This window comes from Podarcis melisellensis, assembly GCF_964234715.1.
Source record: "Podarcis melisellensis genome assembly, chromosome: 3".
In the NCBI taxonomy this organism is placed as follows: Eukaryota; Metazoa; Chordata; class Lepidosauria; order Squamata; family Lacertidae; genus Podarcis; species Podarcis melisellensis.
In genome coordinates, this window is record NC_138530.1 from 85,181,180 (window position 1) to 85,205,537 (window position 24,358).

The 24,358-nt window shown below is 39.0% G+C and overlaps 1 protein-coding gene across 1 annotated transcript in view; it reads left to right on the forward strand.

Annotated features, from left to right (window-relative positions):
- Nucleotides 1-24,358, forward strand: part of LMBRD1 (LMBR1 domain containing 1) — a 46,783-nt gene that overhangs the window by 12,114 nt on the left and 10,311 nt on the right. Inside the window, exons 4-12 of the mRNA XM_081906302.1 lie at nt 1,124-1,221; nt 3,149-3,216; nt 5,057-5,145; nt 6,065-6,138; nt 14,569-14,694; nt 16,331-16,483; nt 22,084-22,148; nt 23,347-23,449; nt 24,043-24,147. Of these exons, the coding sequence (XP_081762428.1) occupies nt 1,124-1,221; nt 3,149-3,216; nt 5,057-5,145; nt 6,065-6,138; nt 14,569-14,694; nt 16,331-16,483; nt 22,084-22,148; nt 23,347-23,449; nt 24,043-24,147 (881 nt within the window). The remainder of the gene's footprint in view (nt 1-1,123; nt 1,222-3,148; nt 3,217-5,056; nt 5,146-6,064; nt 6,139-14,568; nt 14,695-16,330; nt 16,484-22,083; nt 22,149-23,346; nt 23,450-24,042; nt 24,148-24,358) is intronic.

A 24,358-nucleotide genomic window follows, 5' to 3' on the forward strand; every position in this document is an offset into this window, starting at 1 on the left:
GTTTGCTCACCAATGTTTATCTTTAAAAAACACACTGCGACAAAATTTTATACTTGCCGAAGATTGGACTGAAGTCTTGTTTTTGTAACTTGCAATTTTTCAATAAGAAAACGTAAGGAAGAGATCCCTTTTGACTGTGTGATTTGTACATATCATTTTCTGGAGTAAATTCACCTTTCTTGTTTCTTGCTGATAGCATAAAAGGACTGTGGCAGTAAGTACTAGTTATAGGGCTCTTTCTGTTTAGTACTGACAGTTGTAGTAAAGAGCCGTTTTCTGTAGTAAAGAATTATTTTCTACCATTCCTGAATTTTTAGTTCTGGCAATTTTTGTATAAAATAGTGACACGGTAAGGGAAGATATAAAATATGATTTTGGTCTGAGAACAAATGATAAAGGCTTCCTGCCCATGGCTATTGTGACATAAAACACTTGAAAATGGGATTGACCCAAGTTTGCCAGTGTTTGCTTGTTACTCTTGACTCTTTTTCACTGTTTCCCAACCCTTTACCTCTCCATTTAAATTCATACTAAGCTCCTCAGAACAGGGGTTGCTACCTCTTGCCCACGTGAGCCTGTAAAGCAAATGAGGCACCAACAATATATATAATAAAACTATTGATAAAATCAGTCATGTGCTTTTGTCAATCATCAGCAAATTTTAATTGGTCAACCAGGCTACAGCCAAAAAAACAAGCAAAGAAGTTTTTAGCAACCAAGCATAGACAACAGAGCACAATAAAGCACATGAGATGAAGCACATATAATATGTAAAGCATACATTCACATGTGGCATATACCTCAAGCTGTGAACGCTAGTTTCATAGGCTTACTTGAGTTAGGAAGCTTTTTCAGTAACCATAGTTGTGTTGAACATAACAGGCTCAGCCCTGCTAAACGGCAGGTGTTTAATTTTGTTGATGTCGCAAAGATGGCAATCGGCTCTAAGATTTTCTTTCAGTACTTTGTCCTTGGAGTTTCATATAACTTGCAATATAATATATAGTGTATTGCCTCAGTAGACCAATATTGTAGTAGTAAATGAGAGTTTGAAGTGTGTTAGCATGTTCTTTTAACATCATTTTTGGGGAGAATGATTATTTTTCCATCCTTTCACTTCTAGCACTCTATTCCATCATATTATTTTGTGTGTTCTTATGGATCCCCTTCGTCTACTTCTACTACGAGGAGAAGGATGAAGATGATGCCAACACATGCTCAGTAAGATGTTTATAGGATTTCTGATTGCTTAACTTGAACATCTAGTGAATAAAGAGGTTCTGGTTTATTCTACTGCCAGCTGAAAAACAATCTTATTAAATGCTGTCCAGTGTTAAAAGTAAAATACACTGCTGATGCTTGAAGCCAGTATTGGGAATTGTATTGACTTAATCTGTCAGTTAACCTACTTAGAGGCTCACCAGGTAGATCCTGAGCTAAGAATTGTGCTGGCTTTTTGAGAACTCCCATTGTAAACCCTTACCACATAGTGTATGAAGTTGGTTGTTTTCAACTGACCATTGTTAAGATTAACCACAGCTTAGAATTTAAGTGACACGCTAAACTAAAATGAAAGAGAAAGTTTCTAATCTCCTTGCAGCCATGCCAGAGGAAGAGGGTATGTGAACTCTAGCTGGTTCAAAATACAGTGAATTTTAATATCCGAAAATTCAGTACAGGCAAAAGGAAGTACAACTGCACAGCAGATAGTTTTAGATTGGTTGCTTAGACCTGCTGTTTCTTTCCTGTGCAGTATTGGAAAATGAAGCAAAAATGTACTGCGTGGCATTTGCTATTTCAAGGTGTTGAGATGGTCACCATCTCAACACCTTGTAATAGGTTGCTAGGGAGCGCAAGAAGGAGAGTGCTATTGCACTCAGGTCCTGTTTGTGGACTACCCACAGGCATCTGGTTGGTTATTCTGAGAACAGACTGCTGAACTAAAAACATCTTTGGTCTGACCCAACAAGACTCTTCTTACATTATGTATAACAATGGTTTAGTATCATGTCTAAACACAGTCAGTGAAGGGAGATTGACTTGTGCGTATATAAATGCCCATGAAGTCTGTTTGTGAATAGACGCAGCAGTAACCACAGTAATTCTATAAAATGCTTGGTGATCGTGACTTTTGAGGCAGGATAGTAATTAATGCAGTAAATTTTTCATTGATAAAGTGCTTTCAAAAATTATTTCTACAGAAAGCAGATTTGGCCACCACAGAGTGACCTGTTTGTGTGCTTCTCTAGAAGCTACATGTGAATGTATTTAATCAGTTTAAAGAGTGAGAATAATTTATTACATTAAATAATATTGTGTTTTTCTCCTCTTTGACTTGACAACAGTGCCTTTGTGGCGCCAAAAAGTAAATGGGAAAAAAACATCCCTATTTAAATGGTGGGGACAGAGAGACTCTAGTATAAAGAAACTATATATTGTCTTAAGCAAGAAAACAGGAATTAACAGCTGGAAGTAAAATATAATCCTCTTTTATTGATGAGAACCTAAATACTGTGGAAACTTTCATTTTCATTTTAATGGAAAATATCCAGAAGGCTCTTCCAGTAATGAGCTTTCTTTCTTCATTATCCATTGTTATGTAGTAGATATCTGCAGTGCAGGTATCTTGCCCATTTTTAAAGAAACAGTACTGAAATAGTGGCAGCAGAAGATTGGTACCATTTGATGTGCTTGCTGCATGAAACAGTATGCCTAATGCATATTGGACATTCAAAGTCACACTTTTCTTATTGTTCTGTCAGTAAAGCATTTTTGGTATTCCAGATGAAACAACTCTCTCTCCCCCCTCCTCTCCGTGTGCTGTTCCAGGGGTTCCCCCAACCCCTCCAGAGCCAGTTTTGGGGAGCGGGTGGGAGGAGGAGAGGAAAACCCTGGTGCGCAAGCAGAAGCTGGTGGGACTCGTTAGTTAAATCCTGTCTTTGAATTGCAGAGCTTATAAAAGTTCATAATTAACTTTAATTTATTGATATACAGGAATAAATCAAGATCCTTGAGAAAAAATTTAACTTTCAATATAAATTTTCAAAAAATCTGTTTTGTGGGGCATCCAGACAGATGCAGTAGGTAGAATTAGCATAAAGGTATTGTTAGTTTCTACATATTCTTACTTTTTGTTCTAATTTTACAGCAGGTTAAAATTGCAGTCAAGTATACTCTAGGATTTCTTGTGGTTTGTTCTGCTCTTCTACTAATTGGGTAAGTGGATATGTTTCTGCATTCTAACACCACAAGATGTTGTAGTTTTCAAGCTTGCTGAAATGACCACCGCCTGCCTCTCATTTATCAGCCCCCATACATCTATATTTAACCAATTCTCATTTTAAAGCTCTTCATAATATTGCCTCTTATCTCTTCCCTAATCTATGTCTCCTGCTGTCTTGTTTCTTATATGTTCTCTCTGCTGCTTCTCCTTCAGCTTTGAACTTGCACTTGATCCCTCTTACGAAACTTTTAAATGTTTTTAATGCATATTCCATCCATGTGTTTGTGTGTCTATTTCTCCCCTCCCAATACAAGCAGTATCTAAAATACTGTGTCTTGCTCAGGGATTTACCAAGGTTGTTTGGTCTTGGTAGCCAGCCAAAATCTCTGCTTTCCAGACCTTGCTCCTCCCTTAGTGGGATGAATCTGTTCACACTGAACTTCTGAGATGTTTAAAGCACCTCCGAAGTGCAGCAGTAAGTTGGTGCTGCCTATTTCAAAGTTCAGCAGGTAGTTTGCCGCTTACCAACCTCATGCTTAATGTCATGGCATGGACGAGGTCCTGCCCCCTTCCTGAGCTTGGAGGCGAGACGGCTTTTCATGCTGTCATGGAAAAGGAAATGTACTCTCATCATAAAGAGAATGGTGAGCAGGGTTTTTCTTTTCTCTCTCCTCCATTTACTAATCTTAATGATTTTTAATCATCACCCTTGACAGTAGGGATCTTAGAATAATTTGAGTCCTGCCTGGCTTTGGATATTAAGCTACCTCCAATGGTTTAAGTTCCTGTCTTGTTCTGAAGCTGGTTTTTTCCCCCCGGTTCAGTTGTCATGGAAAGCTTTGGTTAAGGGAAGACCTCCTGGTTTGTTTTCTTGCTTTTGCGAGGAGGCTGCATGCTGGTCAAAGGGCTCATATTTCGTTTTAATGAGCCAAGATCATGAGCATCCAATCAGTCAGTGTTTCAAGGGACTGCTACTGATGCTGCTGGTTATCACTGGATGCGGTAATTCCTCTAGTGCGCTAGGTATTCTCAAGAACTCCAGTAACAGTGTCCATTGTGCTGCATCAGCTACTTTTCCAATATTGTCAAAATAGTTAAACTCTCCTCATCCCTGTGCCGCCACTTAGATTGAAGTGTGCTGGGACAAAGTTAGGCTCCCTCGCTAGCAGTAGCAGCTCATTATTGTAAAGTCTGTGGGTGTTGGTGGCGCAGCTGTTGTTTGTCAGCTAAAATGCTTGCTTTCAGTGCCACGCAGATGTGTGCATCCTTCTTTGACATAAAATTCCCTCATTTTAGCTTTGCAGATTGTTTTCTGTATTTAATTTAGGAATGCCTTCAAAGCTTGGGAGGGGGGTATTGGGCAGGGTTTGGTCTTCATAGTCTTTTTAAGTGTTTTTAGTTGATAGCCAATGTTGGCCGTTCTCACTCACTGAAATTAGTGGGCACAAGTAACTTAAATTAATGATTTCAGAAGGTTTCCTCTTAGTAAGCCTTAGTTGAATATCTCTTTGTATTTGTCACAAACTGTAGCAAAGCTCAGTTTCAATAAATAGTTGATGTTCTGAAATGTTCTCTCTCTCTGCATTTGACTGGCTTTCCAGAAACCTCTGCTTTGGTCACCAGATATTGTGAAGTCAATATAGAGTCAATATTTTCAAACCGTTTTTGTTAGGAACACCGAAATGTAGTACAGAAGGCTGTAAAAATTTCCATGTTAACATGGATTAGCCCTGTCACCGTCCTAGTATTGTAAGACCATTTGTAGTCTTGATGTAGTGTATTTTGCAAGGTAACTATCAGAGGATAACATTTTTATTTTTTCCTCCTTGTTAGAGCCTTTGTTCCATTGAATATTCCCAACCAAAAAAATACAACGGAATGGGAGAAAGTGAAACTTTTGTTTGAAGAGCTTGGAAGCAGCCGTAAGTTAGAGACCTAAGAAGTGAATAATTTTGTATATCCTTACTCCAAATAAGACAGTTTTCATTGGACTATTCCATTCATCTTTAAGAATCTTTTAAGTTATAGTGTTGCTCCCAGGAGTTACATGTTTGGAATGTTGTGAGTGTCCTGGGCACTATCCCCATTGGTCACTTTTTCACTGTGCCTGCACGGACCACATTCATGACCCCAGAAAGGTTAGATGCAGGGAATACCAAATTTTAAGGCAAAAACCTGCAGCCAGAAACAACTGCTGACATTGATCTTCTGAACTCTTAACTTCATGACGGTATACTCTTTGTTTTGTTTACTTAGGCTGTCATTCCATTGTGTTGGACAATGGTAAAAGCATTTATATTGTAAGTCCTGTGTCTAGAATAACCTTGCAGCTGAAATTTTCTTTTTGATCTGTGCATATGTTTCTATATTTGTTTATGCTGTTTCCTAGGAATGTGGGTGGTGCTGTGGTGTAAACCACAGAGCCTTGGGCTTGCCGATTGGAAGGTCGGCCGCTCAAATCCCCGCGATGGGGTGAGCTCCTGTTGCTCGGTCCCAGCTCCTGCCAACCTACCAGTTGGAAAGCACGTCAAAGTGCAAGTAGATAAATAGGTACCACTCTGGCGGGAAGGTAAACGGCATTTCCGTGCGCTGCTCTGGTTTCGCCAGAAGTGGCTTAGTCATGCTGGCCACATGACCCGGAAAAACTGTGGACAAACGTCGGCTCCCTTGGCCAGTAAAACGAGATGAGTCCTGCAATCCCAGAGTTGTTCGCAACTGAACTCAACTGTCAGGGTTCCTTTACCTTTAGAGATGACACACACAGTGGAAAAAAGGAAAACAAATGGAAACAAATGTTCCTTAATGTGAATTTCAGCAAAGCATTTCCCTTTTGTCTTACAGATGGTTTGGCGGCCCTATCCTTCTCTATAAGTTCTTTGACCCTTATTGGAATGGTAGCAGCTGTTACATATACAGTAAGTATTCATCTTTTTGTCTTGTGTTCATCTTGATGTTTGCTTCACCTACAACAACTTGGAAGTCTTTCCACAGACCTTAATCTATACTGAAAGCCAATGCTTTCAGTTGTGTTGGAGTAACAAATGTGAATTGGAATAGTTGAGTTGTAGGTAAATGTTTTTGAGTTTAGGTCATGTCTCTAAGTGTGTGGTAAAACTCAATTGAATGCTATTATGCTTTAGCCTTTAAAAGAAAATTTCTAGACTCTGGAATCTTCCCCCTTCAATTAAATACTTTCCTTTTCAAAACTGTTTAAAACACTTTTCTTAACATTGTGCATATTGGCAGCTTTTTACCATGAAGCTTGATTTAGTTGAGCATGATTGAGCTTTACCATTCCTGTTGGAAGTATTGATGAACCTAATCTTAATAAGAATTTTGTGGAGATTATAATCTGTTAAATAGTAAACTCTTGTTTTAGAGTTTTTAGATGACAAATGATGATAGATGATAGAAGAATGATCTAAATTCTTCTAAATATATATGTTCATGTGTGAATAAGTTTTGTAGTAAACTATGGTTGCAGTTTCTCAAAAGTTAGTACCTTGGCAGAGAAAGGTTTTAAAATGAATTGTGCAGATGTGATGTCTTCCTGACTCAACACTATAGTCAGCAGAATTTTGATGCCATCCCTAAGTCAATGTGTCAGAGCTGAGGGTATGAAGTGGGATTACGGTTATAGATCTCTGTATTCTGAATATTGACCTTCTCAGCATCTTGGCCAAAGTCTTTACTGATTAAAAGCTTTCACTATAGCAAGCTCTGTTTCACAAAGTAATCTTTTAATACTTATATAAACAGTTTATTCTAGTAACTGTTCCTTCGTCAAGCAAAGAATTTAGAGAACTTTATACCAGTCTCATTGGCCAGCAGCACATGTCCACAGTTAGCTGCATTATTAAAAAAACAAAAACAAAATACAATCGGTGAGTGGCAATTATGCTTCTTCCAGTTCTACCATACTCCCTGTCTGTGTGATGGAAATAAACATATGCTGCCTTACATTTGCAGCGCTTTTATGAGTTTTATGGAGAAAATGTGTGTAAGCACATGAATGCATACAAAATCCTAGCGTTTATAAAGCATTTTTCATTTGATGTATTCACCACCTGAGGAAGTAAGACCCCTGCAGTTGGATCCACCCACGTGGTTGTTTAATAAATACACACACAGCACAAAACTCCCCAGTGCCATGGGATTGCATTATTGAGAAGTGGCTTTTCTGTGTGGGAAAGTTGCCTTTGTGCTCACCTATCGGTGTGCTGTGTGTGTGTGTGTGTGTGTGTGTGTTCATTCAATGGTTGTGGTGGTAGGGCTTATGTATGCAAAGGTTTCACTTGCTTGTTTTTGAGCCTCATTTATGAACACAGATTATTTTTTTCTTGTGGTCTTCTTACCATCAGAGTTAAGGTGTACATTGCTGGACTAGGAGGACCGTTGGTCTGATTTTGCAGGCCTTTTATGCTATTGTTCAAAACACTTTGTGAGTTGTGAGTGATCTTAAGGCACTATTTTGAAACGCTTTTAAGCTTGGGGCCTTCCTGTGCAAACTTCTGAAATCCAGCAAAGCATCCAGTTGAGCTAGGTTGTATTCTTTGCAAGGAATCTCTGTGCAAGTGTAAACGTTTTTAGAAAAAAACGTTTACTGCTTGGCCTGGTGTGTTGTTCATTGCAGTGTTTAACAGGATATATGTTGCTTTGATTTCTTTCACAGCCAAAACTGAATCTCTCTCATATTTTGATTGAACGGTAGCAATATTTTCCTTATATTTGGGATACGGATGGGTAGACACTCCACAAATCTGCCCTTAACTTGTTCTCACGTTAACCACCTCTAAACATGGAGCCTCACCATAAATGATAAATAAGGGCTTGCTAGAAACCCCATTGGCTAATTAGGCCAACCAAAATGTCATGAAGTAGGGTGCAAGCTTGCAGTTACTCCAGAACTCTTCAACAGGCCAGATGGTTAAAATACAAGAGTCTTAAGAGTGTGGGAGGAGGGAGCAGATGCAGACATGGATGGCTTGACAACAAACAATCTTTGTTTTTCTTCTCTTTTTTAATACCTAGGCTGTTGGGGGACTCAAAAGCTTGTATATTTTGTGACATTTTGTTTGTCCTAATAAATCATATGGATTTTGCTTCTTTTTCTTCTTATGGGCTAACATGGCTACCTGTTACCCTTTGTTAGAAGCTGTATCACAAACATTGCTTGCTTTAAGTATGTTCTGCATTTAAATGATTTTAGGTAACCTTGGGTATTAATAGTGAACCTCTCACCAGCTTTGTGCTGCTATTTGAAGTCAAGGTAAAACAGTATAGCTTTTGCTGTGATGAACGTGACTGATTCTTTCCCCTGCTTCTTTGTTCTTGAAGGGTACATGTAAGTGGCTTTAGTTTTTCCAAAACATTTAATAATGTTTGCATCTCTATGAAAATGTCACTGTAGGTAAGCACTCCAGTGCTGATTAAAAAGATGCAAAAATACAAAAGGTACATTTGAATATGTAGGCTGCAACTCTTAAGTGACCTTTTCCATTATTACTTGTTCACAAAAACTTTGTGATATAAAATGTATCATTCATTTTGTAAATGCCAGCATAGTTTAAAATTATTAGAATATTAAATTGTATCATTGTCCTTTTGGGCAAACTAAGTTTGGGGAGGACATGTACATTCTGCATAGCTCTGGGAATGCCCTAATATCTAGTGGGGTTTCTTACTAGTAAACTAGTATGACTTTCTTAATGCATATCTTCTACTTAAACTGAACTTGATCTTTGGACTCTTAACATATTCTGATTATATTATTTCTTCTGTATAGCAGTGTAAATTCAGGTAGAATCCCCTCCCATCCTTTCTAGTGCCTGATCTCTCAAGGAGCTGGTGGTACCATGTGAGGAAACGAGAGACTAGACTACACCAAGATACATTATTTTACTACTATTGTCCTGTGCTCTAATCATACTGTGCATGTTCACAACTATGCTACCAAAACGTGCAATACATTTGCTTAAATTAATAATTATTTAATCAGGAAAAAGATAATACAAATAACTTCAGAAACTGACCATAGGCTTGTGGTCTAAATGAAAATACATTGTGGAGAGTGGGGGGGGGGATGGAGGGCACAGAGATCCAAGGAAAACAATGGAGAAGGATTTAGATTTTTGTTGTTGAAGGAATCTGACATGTATTGAGAAAATGTCCTTGGTTAAGATGTAGGGACTGTCAATGTGTATGAACACAGTGTGTTGTATCATGATCATGAACAGAAGCTTTTAAGGTAGGAAACCTTAAGGTAGACACAATAGATAACAGTCAAGGGAAGTCTGGATTCTGCTACTGCCTTCACAACACATGTGGTAGAGAATCACAGGTGAAATGTCTTTCTATTCTTTGGAACAAGTTCTCTTAGCAGCAAATATTTTTTGTTATGCCGAGCATGTCAGAATTGAGCAATTCCTTCATACAGGGCTGTCTAAGGCTGTTCTGTTTCCCCCCTGCATCAGCTGCCTTGCCACCTTTCAGAAGGCTTATTTTCTATGTACTGTACTCTTTCTTTTTTATTTATGCATTTGCTAAATTTATGATCCATCCTTCCTCTAAATGTTCACATTAGTGCATATTTGTTACATAGGAAAACTGAGCCCCTTCATTTTTTTGCTGTCATTCTGCTAGGAAAAATTAATAGAGAAGATTTGCAAATGATGGACTGCATAGTTCTCACCTTTTGAGAATTGTCATCTTCACTACAGGTTAGCTTATAGCCATTCAGAAATGGAATCATTTTTCTACTGAAGAGATTAAGAGACAAAAGGCAGCATTTTCTATTTAGAAACGCTCTTTACATATTCAAAAAATGGACACAGCTTGCATCAACATCAATGTAACAGGGATTTTATTCACCACCTTTCTGTGCTACTTGTGTATTGTGTGCAGCTTCGCTAGAGGGCAGATGTGGGCAGTAAATATATTGCAGGGCAGGAATTGCATCTTGAAAGTATTTTGTGTTCAGTTTAGTGCTTTATATAGTCTAAAATTGCATGTTATGCATTCTAAAAAAAAACTAACAAATAGTTTGTATTCATTTCAAAACACAACAGTTATTGCCAAGCAGTAATTGTACTTGAAGTTACAGGTTTAATTAACAAGTGGCACTTTCAGTGACTGCCACACATTTGGAAAATGGGCATTATTAGTAGCTGTTGGGACTTAATGGTTATGATATTTACTAGTACTGGAACAAAAAGCACAAGCATTGCACCTTTAATCAAAACTAAGCGGTGGCTGCCAGTATATTTTCTTGTGCTCTAAATCAGAGGTTTTCCATCTGAGATTGCAGCCCAGCTTCTGTGAGGAAGGGACCAAGCCAAGGAAAGGGCTGCTTCCATAGGTTGGCTGTTTATTTTCAGCCAGTGCCTGAGTCTACCCTTCAGCTCCTTCTGCCCCCTCTTCATAGGGCAGAGCCTGGAATATGGACTGCCATAAAGAGCCTTATGCACATATATTCCTTAGTTCTTGTGTTTTTTTATTATTTTAGTAATGAATTTTTAATTGTTGTAAGCATCTTGGGCAGCCAGTTTTAGATGAAAGGCGGACTTTGAGAAAATCAGAACGAGTATTCAAATTTCCTGAAAAAACAGGTTGTCCATCACTACCAATTTCTCATGCAAAGTTTTCAGGCCCTAGCTTAACTGATGCTAGAGAAGCTCAATAGTTTTGGCCAGATCCCTTTTGCAATATTCCGCTTGAAATTGTCATTTCACAAGCTATGGGAGTATGGCTTTGGAGAGCTGCTGTTCCGTGAATAAAGGCAGTTTTGTTGGACGCTGCTTGTATGAGAGTAAAGGAGTTACTTATATTTTGGCCTTAAACTCTGCCAATTCAATAGGCTTAGCTGGAGTCAAACAGCAATACTGTTGTAAGATATAGATGGTAAAGTGGAGTTCATATACAGCTGTGATACGCCAGTTATCTCTTTTTGAATCTCCACAGCAGTGCAGTTGATCCTGGGTAAGTGGAAAGTTTATTTTCAAAAACGAAACTGTAAAGAGGGAGATGCAATTGGCTGATAAAATTTGAGTCAATTGAGAATTTGAGATAGTCCAAAGAAATTTTTCTTTGAGTGGGAAATGCCCCAGTGCCTTATTGTTATTTACTTACATAATTCGTATCAGGATTTATCACTATGATCTCATTTCTGTTACACCGTTTTCTCTTTTTTTAGTTTTCAATAATGTGTGTACACATACATGCCATCTTTGCTTCTGGCATTTTTATAGCTTTTGCTTTCTGGATAAACAGCCTCAATTCCTCAGTTACCCTTGGAGGGTTGTACAGTTTATGGCTGTATATCTTTACTGTCTGATAAACAGTTCCAAGTTTTTCCCCTTCAGTATAATTTAGAAATGCTATTAACCCCCCTCCCAAACAGCAACCTATTTTCACACATTTTTGTCACTCTACTTTCGATTGATATTAATACCTGGTATCGTTAGGTTTCACCTCTTACAATATTCCACCACCAGCACCAAAATGGAAAATAATCTCTTGGGAATGGTTCTACATCATGACATAGCATCCTGCCCTTGGGGCCTCTCTGCAGCAAATGGGAACACCACCAGGCTGCTCTGAGAGTTGAAGAAGCAAAGCCTTTTCTCTTGTCTAAAGAGGAAAAGCAACCTGTTGTCACCTCATCTTAAATAATATTAAGCCCCATACAGTGGTACCTCGGGTTACATACGCTTCAGGTTACAGACTCTGCTAACCCAGAAACAGTACCTCAGATTAAGAACTTTGCTTCAGGCTGAGAACAGAAATCGTGCTCCGGCGGCGTGGCGGCAGCAGGAGGCCCCATTAGCTAAAGTGGTGCTTCAGGTTAAGAACAGTTTCAGGTTAAGAACGGACCTCCGGAACCAATTAAGTACTTAACCCGAGGTACCACTGTACTCGTGACCAAATGCTAACAGATTTTGAATAACCCTTGAGATTATTGATTCAGGTAGGTAGCCGTGTTGGTCTGACACAGTCAAAATATATTTAAAAATTGCCTAGTAGCACCTTCGAGACCAAGTTTGTTTTTGGTATAAGCTTTCATGTGCATGCATACTTTTTCAGATACTTGAGATTATTATAAGCTTCATAGTCTGTTTTTACTCATCCTTTCTGTATTATATTTTTTTAATGCTTGGGAATATACTGTATTTTCAAATATATGGTTATTCTCTTTTTTAAAGACCAATATAAGTTAGCTTCTCCCCTCCCCATATACTGTCATGTCACTCATCTTGAACAAAACACCTGCGCTTCAATTTAATTTTTCCACCCCTTCCTGTCATAACTGGAATTGCTTTATAGGTTACTGTCTTTTGGGGGATGGGAAGGGTATATTAAACATTTTCTTTCCATTTCACAGACTTTATTTTATGTGCTTTCTAAATTACTAGGTATTCCTTTGCTCCAGTTCTTAAATTCTTCTTTAGAGGAAGATTAAGAGCAAGGCTTTATCTGTGGTGGAAAACATTCCCTACAAATAGTTACATAGGTGCTAGGCAACTAAGCTCTGTATGCCAGCTCAAAACTTATTTGCCCAGGCTTTTAGTGAATAATGCTTTGGTTTCTGTTTTATCTAGGGGGTGAACTATTTGTTTTTACAGTTTTTATTTTTTAACGACGTCTTAATGATGTTGCTTTTGCTGAAAAGTGGCATGTAGATAGGAATTAACAGTGGGTTACAAATAACTAGTTTTTAAAATTTTCTCGGGGGGCAACAGAGGTAAAGGTAAAGGGACCCCTGACCATTAGGTCCAGTCGTGGCCGACTCTGGGGTTGCAGCGCTCATCTCGCTTTACTGGCCGAGGGAGCCGGCGTACAGCTTCCGGGTCATGTGGCCAGCATGACTAAGCCGCTTCTGGCGAACCAGAGCAGCGCACGGAAACGCCATTTACCTTCCCACCAGAGTGGTACCTATTTATCTACTTGCACTTTGACGTGCTTTCGAACTGCTAGGTTGGCAGGAGCAGGGACCGAGCAACGGGAGCTCACCCCGTTGCGGGGATTCGAACCGCCGACCTTCTTATCGGCAAGTCCTAGGCTCTGTGGTTTAACTCACAGCGCCACCCGCGTCCCGGGGCAACAGAGAGGCTCCTTCTAAAGATAAGAAATGTTGGTGGCAGCACTATCTCACGATTACTGACCATTGGGAAACTCACCATCCAACTTTAGTTTGAAAACCCCCAAAACCTAACTAATATGGAAGAACTAACAAACCATTTGAGGACATCAAGAAACCACAAAGCCGCAGACTCCTTTCATAAAACTTGGCAACTCTTTCCTTTATTGATAAGGATTATGTAGATGCACAAGTGCCAAAATAGCATGTCCGCTTCTGGAATCTATACCTATTTTATGAGGTGTTCATGGAGATACTAGCCATTTATAAACTAACAAATGAGAACAAACCCCTAGCAGTGTAGAGTGATAAGACCTTCATTCTCTTCTGCTCATTACCTCAACTGCCTGCCTGTACCCCACAACAGACCCATTTACCTATCTACTTCTTTGCTCTCATAAGCAGAAGGTTGTACTGAATTTTTACGTTGCTGACTACTGAATTTTTATGTTGCCAATTTTATTGTTCGTGTTATTGTTATGTATAGTAAAAAAAATATGAAAACGATCAAACCATTCCACAAGGAATTTCTATTCTCTCATTCCTGTCTTTCATTTCTCCTTCCTCGTCTCCTACAACTTTTAAAAAAAGAATTGTTGCTCTAGAAACTTGTATACTTTATCTATGTTTGTCAAATTCCAGTTTTTTATTTTCTCCCCTTTCCTTAGATGTACAGAGTCCTCATTTTTATTGCTTTTTATAATTTTGCAGTCTCCTGTCTCCTGTTTTTTTGCTTATAAGATTTTCCATTTTTCTTATGGACTACTGCCAGTCTTGTACTGTATCCCTTTGCAGCTTTATTGCTTGCCAAGTTCCCCAGCCTCTAAAATTGGACTACAGCTGAGCATGTAACCTTCCTTTCTCAAAATTTACAGCACGTCTGAATAAGTAGCTACAGTTTTTCATACCAGCTATAGTCAATTGTCTTCCAAATGCTAAGTTTCTCCTCTACCCTCCATTGATCTCTAAGATGATTGAGGTAGAGATTGTTGCAGTTGAGAGGTACTGTATATAATTTGTTTGACTAACTAAGCACCCACTGGTAGTCCAATACCATATTCATTATATTGTGCTGAGATTGGTCTGATGGGCAGAATATGAATAAAACAACTACTTTCTGTGTTGGTTCTAGGATACTGATCAATGTTTTGTCTCAAGGTGATCACGTACAATTGAGAATTAAAACCATCTTTGCATTTCCTCCCCCCAGGCTTATGGCATGTCCGCTTTGCCTCTGAACCTGATAAAGGGAACAAGAAATGCTAGTTATGAACGCTTGGAAAACACTGAAGATATTGAAGAGGTTGAGCAAAGTATACAAAGGATTAAATCAAAGGTTTGGTTGGGTTTCTGTCTTAAAATATTGCTTTTTAACAGCTTTCGCTCTCTGGCCAAACAGGCTCTCATAATTTTCATCCATTTATTAGGTGTTGTACTGCTGTGACTTGACCTGTATTTTCTCTTATATGTATCTTATCTTTTGCTTTCTGTACCCTGCTCTGATATTTAACAATGTGAGCAGTTTAAAATCTTTAGAAATATATGTTTAGATTGGGTAGAGGGCAGAGCTGGCTCAAGACATTTTGGCACCTGAGGCAAAGCACAAAATGGTGCCCCTTCCTTCCCCTTCCCACCAGAGAAGGAGGAGTGAGTGAAGGTCTACATCAGGAACAAGGAGGGAATAAATATATCCATTGGGATCTGATGCCCCTGTGCATCCTGCCGCCCGAGGTGGTCGCCTCACCTTACCTCAATTGTTTGGTGGTGGTTGTTTATCTTCTATTATGTTTTATTGTAATTCATATTTGGTGTTAGCCGCCCTGACTGGGGAGGGTGGGTATAAATATTTATTATTATTATTATTGTTCTTCTTGTTGTTAATTTTTAAAAAGTATATACTGTAATGTATATCTAGTGAGATTGAAATAACCAAAATGAATCTTCACAGTTGTATATAACGGTAACTATTAGCTCTCCTCTGCTGCTATATACTGTTCTTTTGATTTAACTGTGGCAGTGGTATTACAAGTTTCAATAATTTTCACACTTCTAAAAATATGAGTACTAAGCACACACACTTTTCAGTGAGGCACTTGCAGAGAGGACATTTTTGAGACTTTATAATTGGATTGATACTCTTAGATCAGAAAAATATCTCTCCACATATGCTTACTAGAACAAGTGATTTATTGAGTAGAATTAGTGCTTTTCTGGTTGTTTTGTTTGTTTTTTTTAAATGTGGTGCTGGTACTTATATCATGATAAATGGTAAAATACCTCTTCCACTCCGCCACTTCCTGCACCCTCTCCCACGTCTTTATTGAATTTGTTATCATTTTTTATTAGAAGGTTGATGATAATAAATCAAGAATACATAATAAATATGTTTATTGAGTGTCAAATAACTAAAAATTGAGCTAAATTGCTGCTGTGGGGGCATGGCATAGCACAAAATGGTGACCATGAGGATGTGGCATAGTATAAAATTAGAGTACAGCCATTGCTGTGCCCCCCCCCCACCTTATGCTTGCCATGCGGAGTCAGCCAAGTACTGATTCTGATTGTGGAGACCACACAATATTGATTTTTCCTACATGCAAAACAATGCTATTGTCTGATTACAGAGAGCATTTCCTGGTAACAGGGAAAATAATTCAATATGGCCACAGTACACTTATCTTTCACACGCACATGCACACTCTTTTGCGTTCCTTTTCCCGCCATTTTTTTAAAAGCAAGCCCCAGCATGGGCAAAGGAGGCTTGTCTGAGGGGAATAGCAGGGGGAAGCAAAGCTTCTGGTATTATATACTGGACAGAAACAAACCACTGAGTGGAACCCTTTTTAAATGGCATAGCTGCTAAAATGAGATGCTGGATATCTTTGAATTAAGAACCTAAACAACCATGGAAAAATACAAACTCAAGCTTCAAGATTTACATCTTTTGTTCTCCCCCTTACACCCCCCGTTAGTGCAAAGATGGTCGGCCTCTACCAACTCGGGATAGGAGGACACTGCAACAGCTTGAGGACAAGCTAAGAGCCCTTCAAAGGAGAGGGAGACGTCTGGAATATATTGAGAAGAGCTGCTGGACAAGATTCTGTGGAGCCATGAGGCCACTAAAAGTAAAGTATAGCACATAATTTTTTTGATGTATACCTGTATTATGTAAAACCACTAACTGGTTAGAGCACAAATTTAAAGTCCTTTTTTGACATTGCATGCCAGTTATGGGTGGTCCCAGAGCCTGAGGTAGGTAGATCATTCCTTTTTCTCTCTCCCCTTCTCTTCCCCCCTGCTTTTTCCGCTCCTTGCCACTAACATGAGATTTGGACTGAGGGCCCCATGAAAGCTCTAAGGCTATAGGTTGTCCACCCCCGGTTAGAAGCAGAGGGATACAGGTAGCTGCCACAGTATGAAACAATGAATTTTTTTTTAAAAAGGTATTTTTTTCTATCTGGCTAAAAATATTTACCATGATGACAAGAAATGACAATAAGTGGTCAGTTAGTTTCATGTGCTCAAGGTCGTCCCCCTAAGCTGAACAGCAAGGAAAAAACAAGAGTAATCACAGTACATTGGTACCTTGGTTTTCGAATGTCTCTGTTGATGAATATTTCGATTCTCGAATGCCGTAAACCTGGTAGTAAATGCTTCATTTTTTGAATGCACCTCAGAATTCGAGCATGCCATGCAGCTTCCATATTGACTTTTCTGTTTTGAGACTCCTGTATTGAGTTCTTGGTTTTTGAACTTTTCGGAACAATCTTCCTGAACGGATTCAGTTCAAAAACCGAGGTACCACTGTAACAGTTTGCTCACCCTGATAGCCCATTTGTGATATGGCTCTCAAAATCTGCTGTATCTGTGGGTAAATGTGGCCTGCTCACCTTGAGCTCACTTAAAGCAGCTCTTTGCATCTGAGACGTTTTATGCATGTTTTCACACTATCCAATTTTCACACTATCCATCTTTAGAACAAATCAACCAAACAAAAATCAATACTTTTACTTTCCCGGGTTGTTGGTAAGCAGGATAAGACTATAACACTCTAGACCAAGGATTCTTGGCGGATTATACTAATTAAAGTTCAAATAAGTCTTTAAGAATGACAGAAAATGGTGCTTATGTTACCAAGATGAAGGGAAACGGTGGCGCTGTGGGTTAAACCACAGCCTAGGGCTTGCCGATAAGAAGGTCATGCTTAGTCATGCTGGCCACATGACCCGGAAGTTGTATGCCGGCTCCCTCGGCCAATAAAGCGAGATGAGCGCCGCAACCCCAGAGTCGGTCACGACTAGACCTAATAGTCAGGGGTCCCTTTACCCTTTAAGAATGACAGAAAATGGTGCTTATGTTGCCAAGATGTAGGGGGAAATAGGCAGTGATGTTACTTGGATGGACTTCCGTTTTAACACTAGGTTGGAACAAAGAATCAACTTAGTAAACTCAGTAAATAAATACTTACAATATTTTGTAGCATTAACAGTAATGCGTCTTTGTCAAATATGTTTGCACAACATACTGTTTAGAAATCAGTCTGGTCATGTCTCTTGTGAACCTGCCAATTCATTATATGCACAGTTTTCAACTATTTCTGCCTTTTTATAGTTAAAAGAATACAAGCAATCCTTGTTTTGTGCAGGGGTTACATTCCAAACCCCCACAGACGTTGGCTGAGTGCGCGTAAGCCCACCCTGCCCCCTTTCATGATGTCTTTAGAACATCGGGGGGCTACTTTTGGGTTTGGTGATGTGTGTGTGATCACGCGTCATTTGGACATGCCTGAATCACTTGCTGCCTGTGTTATGATTCAAAAGTAAAAGCAAGAAGTGGAAGATAGACAAATTTATACTAGCCAGTGTGGTGTAGTGGTTAAGAGCGGTAGTCACATAATCTGGGGAGCCGGGTTCGCGTCTCCGCTCCTCCACATGCAGCTGCTGGGTGATCCTGGGCCAGTCACACTTCTCTGAAGTCTCTCAGCCCCACTCACTTCACAGAGTGTTTGTTGTGGGGGAGGAAAGGAAGGGAAAGGAGATTGTTAGCCGCTTTGAGACTCCTGAAGGAGAGTGAAAGGCGGGATATCAAATCCAAACTCTTCTTCTTCTTCTTCTATAAGCACTAGATAATTGTGACATCAGTTCTTTTTTAAAAACGTTGATTTTTTTAAAAAGTTCTGTGGATTTACTTGGAAATGAGGTTCCTTTGAAATATTCTTAGGACTGTAGCCACTGACAGTTTTGCAGTGCCACAGGGTCACAATCTATTTAGCAACTATATAAACTAAGTTGGAAGCAGGAGCAAGATTTATGGTTGAAGTTACTGATAAAATTGGACAAATAGTGGATCAAATTAAGATGGGTCGACAGGTGGAGAAATGTGTGAACAGACTTGTAGGATGAACAAATAAGCAACAAATTGAATTTAGAGTTAGAAAAGCATCAGAGCACGAATGTGGAGAAATGAAGGTATGTACCAGAAGTAGAAGCAAAAGCCTGAAGACACTGGGGATTTTAAACTTATATAAACAGGATTACACCTGAATACTGCTGAAAGTACTTCTGGTTTTCAATATGCATGCTTTCTACCAGAGATCCTTTCAGCATATCTGGGTTGAATTGTCACCAGAAAAATATTCTTTCATCTTAAAAATACCCTCTTCATATCTAAAGACACAAAAGTTACATGCAAATCAATCAGAAAATGACCTTGCAATGTCCTGATTGTTTAAAATACTGAAGATAAATAGAAACCGCATAGTATTTCCAGTTTTATAGAAGTACACACTTGTCATGTGTTTAGTCTGGAGATCAGACCTAATAAATTATTCCCATCATCATTATCCTACCGTTCACTCTTAGGTCCTAGGGCAAGTTACAACAATTAAAGCACAACATTAAAAAGAGTGAATCCTAATAATACACATTTCAAATGTCAAAAGCCAGGGTTAAGGGATGCATCTTCAGCATTCCCTAAAGCTCTTTTCAGATAACGTGTTCTGGATATTTGGTATATATACACAATGCAGTAGTAGCTTCTTACAAGTTTGCATGCACTTTATATCCTTCAAGGACCTTTTCCAGCACGAAAGCTTTTACCACAAACACACAATAGCATATCGGCAATTAGGTAGAATGCAGGCTAATTATGTTTGGTTTTGCACCAAAAGTTTAGTTCTGTAGAAAAGCCTGGTCTGTTAACTTTCTGTACCATTTCCTTGTTGTGTAGAACTTAATTTCATAGTTCTCTTTGGCATGCCAACTACCAGCCAGATGGGCGGGGTATAAATAATAAAATTAGTATTATTATTACATTTGGTATTCACAGTTGCAATTATGCAGAAGCTGATCAAAAGCAAACTTGAGCTTTAATGCATGTTGTAATAGGAGTTTGGTTTTTTGAGCATTGGACGGTGTCTGTGTGTGCTTACTGGTTCTATGTGACTGTCTCAGTTTGTGGTAGCTATGTGTAGAGAAAGTGCACATAGTAGGGGCTTGTAAGTTTTCATGGCACCTGTTAGCCTTTTCTGTTAAATGCCACATCCCCTTTTGTAATTTATTGCAATAAAATTGTGTATCTTGTTTGCAATTGGCTATTAGGAGCCACTTCACTCAAGGCTATCTTCCTGCAGGAAAAATAGAGGGTAGATGATAATTTGGGATACATACAAGTTACATTTGTGTAGGAAAGTTTTACAAAGTGACCTCCGGTTATCGTCGATACTGCCTATGCTGTTTTCCTTTTAATTGCATGATCTAAAATTGAACCAGCACACTGCTTGGAATGCACCATGAACTTAGTTAACATTCATTTTTTCACTGATAGGTAGCAAGTGAAAACTAGTACAAATTGGGAAAAATGACATTTATTACTATGCTGCTGCAGTTCACGTAACACAAAATGCACTCATCCCAGAATATTCCTACAATAAACAGACACTTTGTCTTGGAGAGTGCCGGTCATTCTCTAGAGTTATAGATATTTGATCTGTGTGATCTCTCCCCCTCCCCCCATCTCAAAACAGATACTGTGACTTTTCGTTTGTGAACAGTTGAGAATAGCAGTGAACATATGGAGTTCTACATTTGGTATTTGCAGCTCATTAAGAGCTTCCACTGAAAATTTATCTTGAAAAAAGGTCTTACATTGTGCTCTCAATCTTTAAATGAATATATTTATCTTGTGGCTTCAATTGCTCAGAGAATATTGCTTTGGAAAAAACAAAAAACAAGATTGCCAAGAAGCCAGGCAACACTTTTCAGTCTTTATTACATGCCATTATTTTACTGTGTAAGTGTGTAGGTTTGACTTCTTGTTGCTTTCCCACTCTTTCTATGTAGTTTCAGAAAAACACTTCTCTTAAGCAGATCTCCTCAGTGTGAAATTTCTTAAATTCAGTGGCCAGCTGAATTTCAGTGTGTGTGAACCTTTAGATATACAGAAGGGATATTTTAGCTACACTGCATCATTTTGATTTTTGCTTAAATGTTTGTCACTTCCACACATTTATAGTGGTGGGGGTAATTTTCTAAAATCTTCTTGCTCATTCTGCATGGTACTGTGGGGTCTGCCATTGTGGAGACCATAGAACAGCTTAGCAAGTTCTTGAAAGCTGCTTGCGCAAGGGCTACGTGTGTGCTGTAATAATAATAAAAAATTATTATTTGTACCCCACCATCTGGCTGGGTTTCCCCAGCCACTCTAATGTGCTACAATTTAATGAGATGCATGTAAGAAATTGTGTTGGGGATGCTTTCCTCATTGCAGTTTTTTTTTAAAGTATTCATCATTTTATAACATCTATTTTTAAATATCACTTTTGTATTGTACTCTCTGATGGTACTTGAAAATGAACCCATGCAGTACAAGCCATGGGTGCCATTGAGAAAACGAGATTCAGTGACAGCTTAGAATTTACAAAGCATGAACAACTTAGGTCCAAGGTGCCTTAGAGACCACCTAAACCCTTATATCCCAGCTCCAGATCGTCTGCAGCAGTATCGTTGGTTGTTCCCCAAGTTGGTGGTGCTCATTTGACATCAACATGAAATAGAGGATTTAGTGTCCCCATTCCAGCTCTGTAGAATGCTCTGCCAGTAGAAATTAATCAGGCTCCTTCAATTTCACCCTTTAAACTTCTGCTGAAAACTATTCTGTTCCGCCAGGCTTATGCAGGCAATTCAGAATACATCTTTCCATAATACGTAGTTGATTGTGTCAGATTTCAAATTTTGTATGTGTTTTTATAATATGTGTATATAACTGTAAAGCAGTTTGCTATTTTTTACGCTATAGTGCAGGGATGTCCAACATGTCGATTGCGATCTATTGGTGATCCCTGCGAGGTTTTGGTAGATTGCGGTCGATCGCTGGCCCCCTTCTGGCCCCGCCCCCTCTCCCAGTGCCAGCCTCTATTGCTACAGAAGGGAAGCCGGAGTTTAGAAATGGAGGTTGTTATCTGGCCAGCAATTGTAAGATTAGTGGCTGCTTCTGTTCCTCCCTCCCTCAGAAGAGCTGCGCAAAAGTCCCCAACCCCCCAGAAACGGGGCATCTTCACTCCCCCCCAAAAAAAGCTCAACAACTTTGACCACCTGAACCCCTAAAAAAGGGGGTAGATCACTGCCAGATTTTAATTTTGAAAGTAGATCGCAGTCTGTCAGATGTTGGCTACCCATGTTATAGTGATATATACTTATTTTTATTAAATCAATAATTTGTCTTTTAGATTGTCTGGGGAATATTTTTTATCCTTGTGGCCCTGCTGTTTGTTATTTCACTCTTCTTGTCCAAGTAAGTTTATAGTGTGTTTTCTACATTTAAAAATGAGGCTGTGTGAAATTATATTACTTGCAAAGTGGAATTCATGCTAACCTTTCATGTGAATATGTTTCTTGTTTACCACCCTAGAATTGGGAGTGGGTATGAATCCAGTGGTTTAAATCCAGAAGTGAACACAGTTTATTAAATATTACATCTCTCTTTTGGATTTTCCCCTATTGTAATGTGTTTTGCTCAAAGCAAGCACTTGCTGCATTGCATCTTTTAGTTCTTGATGATCATCATATACACTGAAGTAAAATATTGTGCAAAACTTGCTCGAACTGATCTTGAAAAACTAAAAGAAAAGAAGAATGCCTGTATACACTCTTACCTGAATAAAGATTTCTAGGGAACCATTCCTGATTTGCTTGCAATATGGAGATATTCAGGTAGTGAATATCTATAGGTAGGCAGCTGTTACCTATGAAAAGGTGACCTAGAATTTGCAGCAAATTCAGTTTTTAAAACAGATGTCAGTGGCATAATGTGCATAATTCTGCCTTGTCAAAAAATATATGGGCTGCTAGTGGAAGTGTGTAGGCTAGAATGGTTAATATGCTGCGACTAGATTTGAGCCTATGAAGAGAAGTCAGGGGGGCTATGAAATGGGGAAAAACTATTGTCTAGTTTATGGGTTCCTTAAAAGATATTTCCCCTGTGATTCTCCACACTAATAAGGAATTGAGGTCTTGGGGCGGTGGTTGAAAGAATGGGAAGGGTCCTGGCAAAATGGCCAGAATTATTTTCAAAGTAATGTTTGTCCGTGGAGGCAGCCTTCAGTTATGTGCACATTAGCTAGAACTTCTTTACTTTGAATCTTCACCCCGATACAACTTAAGAGATGAAACAGGATTATTTCAGGTTGGTCTGGTAATATGAGTAAGTGTTGCAGAATGAATTATGACACTAAAGTTCGGACAGAGTACAGGCATGCCCTTGCATTTGGCATGCCCTTGACCACTAGCACGCACACCCTTTGCCATCCCAGAAGTGAGTGGGGTGGGAACAAGGGCAGAATGGGGTGGTGTGGGCTTACACAGTCTACCGACGTGTGCGGTGCCTCAGAACACAACCCCCGTGCAAACAAGGAGTTTCCTGCACTCTGTATGTAGGGCTGGTGTTTTCAAAAATCAAGAAATAATCTCTCTTTTTTTTGAAATTGCAACAGCTTGGATAAAGCACTGCACTCAGCTGGCATCGACACTGGATTTATAATCCTGGGAACAAATTTGACCAATCCATTGAATATGCTGTTACCCATTCTACAAACTGTGAGTAAAAGACAATGGAAGCTAGTAACGCCAATGGTAACTCTTCAGTGAATTCTCCAGTGAAACAAGGTTATTGTTTAAACAGAGGCAAATATGTTCCTGCAGGCCATGGTTAATTTTGGCATTACATGTGAATTGGACATTTGGGTTTTTGGTATGCGTATATTACTGGAATTGCCACTGGGCACATTTTGAATTTAGAGACTGCTAAGGATGCCAGTAAGAAAATGGCTGCCACAGAGGCATAACTCAAAATTTGAGGCGGATACCCGCACCAGCAACAGTGAACATTCCTCTGTACCATAATAATGCTCATTTCACATAAATTACTTTGAAAGTGCCTGCACACTTACTTCATAACTTTGCTCCTTGGATGATTAGACTTTTTTTTGTGTGTGTAATGAAAGCACAGTGTCTCAGGTACCAGTGAAAGTCTTTACCCCTAGTGTATTAGATGTAATCTTGTGGCAAAATTCATTTAACCCTGGTATGCCCCCCCCCACCATATCTGTCATTTTATTATGGCAGGAATTGTGTTTTAAACTGGAAGAGTTTCATGAAATTTAAACTCTTATTTATTTTTTGTCTTCTAGGTCTTCCCCCTTGATTATATCCTCATCACTACTATCATCATGTACTTTATATTCACCTCAATGGCAGGAATTCGAAACATGGGAATATGGTTCTTCTGGATAAGGGTAAATATACAGAGATTTATTTATTACAGTTGTATCCTACCCTTCTTTCAATAAACTCGGTGTGTTGCAGAAGTACTGCCACTTGAATAATGATTGTGTATATACATATACAATAGAGACATCATATGGAGAATGTAAAGAACTACAGGCAGTGCCCATTTTGTACATGTTCAAACACGCAAGAATGTGCATGCGTGCATTGCCGGAATCC